The sequence below is a fragment of the Triticum aestivum genome, chromosome 2B (assembly GCF_018294505.1).
Source record: "Triticum aestivum cultivar Chinese Spring chromosome 2B, IWGSC CS RefSeq v2.1, whole genome shotgun sequence".
Lineage (NCBI taxonomy): Eukaryota > Viridiplantae > Streptophyta > Magnoliopsida > Poales > Poaceae > Triticum > Triticum aestivum.
Window position 1 is genome coordinate 593,746,457 of NC_057798.1, and position 6,000 is coordinate 593,752,456.

General features: G+C 43.3%; 1 protein-coding gene across 1 annotated transcript; it reads right to left on the reverse strand.

The window, feature by feature from the left end:
• Nucleotides 1–700: 700 nt before the first annotated feature.
• LOC123046219 (expansin-A10) lies at nucleotides 701–4,942 on the reverse strand. Its single transcript, XM_044469526.1, has 3 exons — nucleotides 4,675–4,942; nucleotides 4,063–4,378; nucleotides 701–1,412 (listed from the first exon to the last, which is right to left on the reverse strand). The coding sequence occupies exons 1-3, from the start codon at nucleotides 4,823–4,825 to the stop codon at nucleotides 1,103–1,105; spliced, it is 777 nt and encodes a 258-aa protein (XP_044325461.1). The 5' UTR covers nucleotides 4,826–4,942; the 3' UTR covers nucleotides 701–1,102.
• Between the last annotated feature and the right edge of the window lie 1,058 nt (nucleotides 4,943–6,000).

A 6,000-nucleotide genomic window follows, 5' to 3' on the forward strand; every position in this document is an offset into this window, starting at 1 on the left:
GTGTTGAATTCAGTTTTGGCTTTCTAACTTTGGTTGATCTGTTCTATTATACTTCTCGTTTTAGATAGTGTGTAGCTGAAGTGCAATTGATTTGACTTAGTTGAAACGCAATTGAATGAACGATTTACCACTCGTTGCAATGTGTAGAAGAGATGCATTCTTTTGATTTGGTTTGGTTTCACTGGGGAACGAATCTTGATATATTTTTTCTGTGCAGATCTACAGATGCAGAGATGTTATTGTTGGAGTGGTATGAAGTATGAACACTCCATAAAAATGTGAATCAAGACGGCAGATACCTATTCCTGAAATCCTGATCAAGTAGCTGCGTTGAATCTGGTTTTGATTTTTATAAGTCTGGTTAATTTGTTCTACTGTATTATATTTCTAGCTTTAGTTGGTATAGCTTTACTGCTGCAACTTTACATTTGAGTTATAATTGAAATGGAACTGAACCAATGTTTACATTGGACAGGTAGCTGAACTGCAATGGGTCCGGTATTGAACATTCGAGTTGTTGCTGAAATGCAATTGAATGAATGATTATCCCTCGTTGCAATCTGTAGAAGAGATGGACCTTTCTGTTTGGTTTTGGTTTTACTGGGGAGTGATTCTTGAATTTTTTCTTGCAGATCTACATATATAAAATCTTAAATGTTTCAATGTTGGCGGGGTATAAATAATCTAGTCAATACAAATATGAAATCAAAACGCCAAATATGGCCTTCTATTTCCTGAATGATACAACGAGCATGTGGAGCAACTACCAGAATGTTTCTGAATGATACATCAAGCACTGGGGCAACTGTCAGACCATTTCCGAATGATACATCAAGCCTCTGGAGTCTGGAGCAACTATCAGATTTGAAATAGTACATCCAACAATTACAACTGCATGTAGTATGTAGAACAACTATCTGAGGCTCTGCACTAAACTGATATGTTTCCTAATAATCAGCTCGTTCCTCAGAGGAATGTACAGTAGAGATTATATTCCTTTCCTAATAATAATCTTGTTCCTCAGAAGGATATACATTACTACAACCAACTCATAGGATGATTTTTCTTCTTTGAGAAATTGTAAGTCGCTATCAATAATTCTCTAGAGCAGGAATTGCTTGCCAGTGTATGTTTTGCCAAACTCCCAATCCTTGGGCACAACGTTGAAATTGGTCATTGTCGTGCCGTCACTCGAGGTGAGCTCAAAGGACACCGGCTGCCCTGTGAGATCTAAGTTGATGTGCCATATCTGGCCCCAGTTGCGGCCCATATCGAGCCAGCCAGACTCTGTTCCTTTGATCTTCACTGATCTCACATCACCAGCGCCACCAACATTGCTGATTAGGACTGTGAAGAAGAAGCTCTTCCCGGAGACCGAAAACCGCACGCCGCCTTCACGAAGGCACTTGACGCTGTTCATAAGAAAGCAAGTCAATCTCAGCAAAGAACCAGAGGCATTTTTTCCGACAGGTTAATGCTATCAGTAGCTTTATTTGTCTTCACTTGTTCTCATGCGAATCCTGCAAACTACTTAACAAGTAATGAAATGGCCTGACATCGATTAGTCCCAGATCATAGTAGGATTTATATTTCCATGTCAAATGCCCTCATATCAATTGTCCTAAGAAACATGAAATCTCCAGGATCACGAAAGCACATTGATAGCAGAATGTTGTACAAATCCATCATTCAGGAAACCATCTCAAAGAAGCACCTCAACTTTTCAAGCAACTAGACAACTTAGACGCACATATCGATTATTACACCCTTCTATAATATACTTTTCAGTTTAGCATTCGTGCACGTTTTTAACTTTATATTCTGAATGACTCAGGAGTAGAACTTCACTAATTTACAGATGCGATCGTAATCTGTTTGAATTTGAACACTAACAAATAAAATGAAGTGTAAGCACAAGCTAAGATGATTAGTTTCAGTTCAAGACGGTCCTAGTAGCACCAATAAATAATGAAGTTTTCTGTGGAAAAATAATCGAATGAAGTTGTTTCAAAGGGACCTCAAAGAGCTACCAACCAGTGCATAAATATCTAACACAAACATAGAATAACAAGGACAACCACAATTAATGTGCCACTACAACTTGCAGGGCCAATTTGATTGTCACCAGGTAGGTATCTCATGCATACCTGAGAAGCAGATAACTTGTGTAATAGGCTAATAGCTTTATTATTGATGATGTGCATTTTTGCTGTTCCGTGAAACAGTGGTTTGTTCTCTACCATACATCTATTCTTTCTCTTGGAAATAGTGCTGATTGCTATACGCTAACAGTAAAGGAGCTATATAACAGCTGATGAAGCTAAAGTCTGACATAGTTTAGTCGCAGAGCACAGCAGGATCGATATTGCTGCCAATTGCCCCAGGCTAATTGTCATCTGATGATTTGAAACATGAAATCTTGAGGATAAAAGAAGCACATTAACAGCACATTTTATTAAACCTGTCATTCATGAAAACATCTAGAAGTACCTATTATTATAGATTTCTGCTACACCTTTTAAGTGTGGCATATATGCAGGTTGCTAACTTTATGTTCTGAGCAGCACCAGAATAGTGCTTGCTAATTTACCAAATTTGAGTGTGAAGTGTTACCATTTGCCATATCCTAATCTGTTTGGATCTTAAATACCAATCACAAACCACAAAAAGAGTAAAGCTAAGATGATTAAGCGGCCAGGCAAGTAACTGTCCAAAGTTCCTTTTTAACACAGTTTTAGTATTACAAATAATCAACTAAATTTCCCTCAAGAAAATAGATCAAGTTGTTTAAAGGATCCCAAGGAGCTACCAACTGGCATAAATATCAAACATAACCACAGAATATTAAGGACAACACCAGTTAATGCGCCACTACTATTTGTAGGGCCAGTTTGGTGATACCGGGTACTGGAGGGCACATCATGTAAACCCAGAAGCAAATAACTTGGTGATGCTAGTTCGGTGCAGATCAACAACTCTAGAAGTTCCAAAAACATTCTTGCAAACTCTCCATTAATATGGTTCAACCAGTCCTTACAGCAGTCAATATAATTTTTAAGCACTAACTGTCAATAGGATCCACATTTCTCAGAATTCCTCAGTTGTCAACAAAACCCAGGATAATCACTCAGATAAGAGGTGCTTAGTTTCTTTATGTTTTTAATTAATTTCTTCGTATGAGTTATGATAACTCAGCATACAGATTCTGCACTCTAGTAACCATAGACCGTCGTGAATCGTGGAATAAAATTTATATGATGTGAAAATATATACAATGATGAATCCAATGATATATATTTGGTGGTGCATATGTTAATATATCTTTCTACAAACTTGTTTAAAGTATATAAAGTTTGACTTTAGACAAACCTAATATGCGGAGTAAATAAAAACGGAGGGAGGACAACTAGTTATCACCAGCTGCATTATCATCATCGAGATGATAGCGCTGTTTTAATTCCAACAGAGCCCCAAAGAAGAAAATAAACTGAAGGAGCCACGGAAGTCTAATGCTTACACCAATGAATAGGATGCAAATACTGAACCAAACTGTAGTACAGTACAACTATAATTGATCAAATCACGCAAATCGAGCATGTGATACTCTAGATAGTCAATGGCTCGATGCTGCATCAAAAGGCTCATAGGTGCTTTCCTCCTAACCCAAACACTGAATCACATTAGTACATTTACACTTGGTTCTATGCATCTTTGTACTACCTTGTTAGTAAAGGAAAGCCACATTATAGAGCATAAGAAGGCCAGGACAGCAGATAAAACTACCCTAATTCGAATCCTAACCAAAAGAACTTGCACTTCACCACAGTGGAAGAGGGCCCCCATGATCCCCCCCATACTTTCCTCACCAACGGACACTTGCAATTCAGCTTTTCCGGGATCCCACATTGCGGCAAAGCAAAGCAATCTCTAGCTTGGCAAGCACTTTTCCAGCTCCACACAGATTGAATCAGGAAACCAAGGAAACTTTTGCCTTAGATCTAGCCGAACATGGAGTCCAAAGCAGAGTGAGATCGAGTGCAGGCAAGAATGGAGCATACGTACCGGCGGTACTGGATGGGCATGACGCCAGCCTTCCAGAGCGCAATCTTCTCGAACGCCTGGATGGGGAGGAGGAAATGGTGGTTGGGCGGGTTGCAGACGCCGCCGGCGTCGGCCGGGAAGCCGTAGTTGGGCGGGCAGAAGTTGGTGGCCGTGACGACGATGGAGGTGCCGGGGAGGCAGTACTTGAGGTCCTCCACGCACTTGACCTCGTAGCAGCCGCCGCAGGCGGCGCCGCGCTCGAACAGCGCCGTGCTCAGCCCCACCGTCGCCATCCCGTACCCGTGCTTCCCCAGATCCCCGAACCCGCACGCGCCACCTGCACGCCGCAACCCACAAAAAGAAAGCACAGATCAGCTCCGTACCCATGTCCATGGCCGCCAGGATCGCAAGAACCAACTGTGGTACGAGCAGAGAAGCTCCGGTAACCGAGCGTGCGGTTAGTGGAAATTCCGTTGGCGGCAACATACCGAAAGAGGAAAACTAATTAATGCCTGCGGCATGGATGCGAGGAATTTTGGTAAAAGTGCAAGGACAGTTTGGTGGATTCGTTTCTTGGACTGCTGCCATGACGAAGGGAGGGCGGAGAGCGAGGCGAGGTTTGTTCGTGCTTACCGATGGCGTCTCCGGGGTCGGCGGCGAAGTAGGAGGACTTGGCGTTGCGCCATTCGGAGAGGGCGGAGGAGCCGTAGGAGGAGGGGTGCTGGTGGCCGGCGGCGAGGGCCGGGAGGAGGAAGACGACGAGGAGGAGGAGCGGGGGAGCCATGGCTCCCAGCAAGCAGCTTTTCGTCCGTCCGCCCTCTCAGTGAAGTGAAGCAGGGGAGAGTGTGAAATGGAGGTGGAGCTGTGCTTCAGTGCTTCGGTGTTCTGTCTTTTTAATTTGCAGCTTCTGGGCCTTCTTTGCCTTTATACATGTGCACACGGGCATATTTTTAGTGCAGTTTTTTTTTTTCTTGAGTGCTCCAGCTTTTGATCAATTAATTCTTTTTTCCCCGGAAAAAGTGCATTTGCTCTTTTGTTTTGTCTTCTTTCCTGCTGCACCGCAGCTTCTTGCCTAGGTGAAATGGCTATTTTTTTTTGGCTAAGTTAACATACTCTTATCTTCATTGAGAGGTCCATAAACCCGGGTTGATGTTGATGATCAGTCCTGCTGATGATGCTTAAAACAGTTGTGATGGTCGACAAGCCGTCGGTTCGGCGGTCTCATTCGACCCGGTACATCCGACCATACTAGGTGGTGTACTGTCGACATTGTGGGAGCCATGGAACACATGGCAGCAGGCCAGTAGCTCCGTGTCGGTACATCCCAGTTTGCAGCTATTTTCTTCTTCCATCCGTGAAACAGTTTTGCGGTTCGTTCTTTCGGCCCTTCAATCATCCGGGTGCCGAACAGAGACGCGCCAATCCGACAGGAACGGGCTCTGGATTCTGGAGCGCGGGGCACACAAGTACTCAAGGTTTTGGAATTTACAGCGGGCGGGTGCCCGTGACGTACGTGCATGTGAGGTGGTGTGGCGCTCTCCTTTCCTGTCTCCTTGTGGGGATGGCCGACGGGAAACGAAGATAATTGTAGCCTGGGCTGCAGTGCCACTGGCACTTCCGATTTTGAATTTCGATGGGGAGTCGAACCCGAGCAATTGATCGATCCAAGTTGGCTCTAGTCAACCGCTGTAGCAAGATCCGGTTATGTAGGCGATGAGGCGAAATACTAGTGGATGGAATGATAAGATCAAGATGGGAGTGTTTCTAGAAGATGGTCAAAGGATCTCTTATGAGGATTCTGTACCTTGCTTTGGAAGCAAGAGCAGCTCCAACGGTTTTCTTAAAAGACTTAGGCCTCCTTTGGTTCATAGGTAGAAAAATCACAAGAATATAAAAGTCATAAGAAATGAGATGACATGTATCTAAAATCCTATGAATAGGATGATTCACATCATAAGA

What these genes read in the sequence shown, in the direction of transcription:
- LOC123046219 (XM_044469526.1), bottom strand. Translation starts at nt 4,825, where the DNA reads ATGGCTCCCCCGCTCCTCCTCCTCGTCGTCTTCCTCCTCCCGGCCCTC. An exon ending in CGACCCCGGAGACGCCATCG is followed by an intron (nt 4,379 to 4,674) that starts GTAAGCACGAAC and finishes TGCGGCGTGCAG; the next exon opens with GTGGCGCGTGCGGGTTCGGG. An exon ending in ATGCCCATCCAGTACCGCCG is followed by an intron (nt 1,413 to 4,062) that starts GTACGTATGCTC and finishes TCTTATGAACAG; the next exon opens with CGTCAAGTGCCTTCGTGAAG.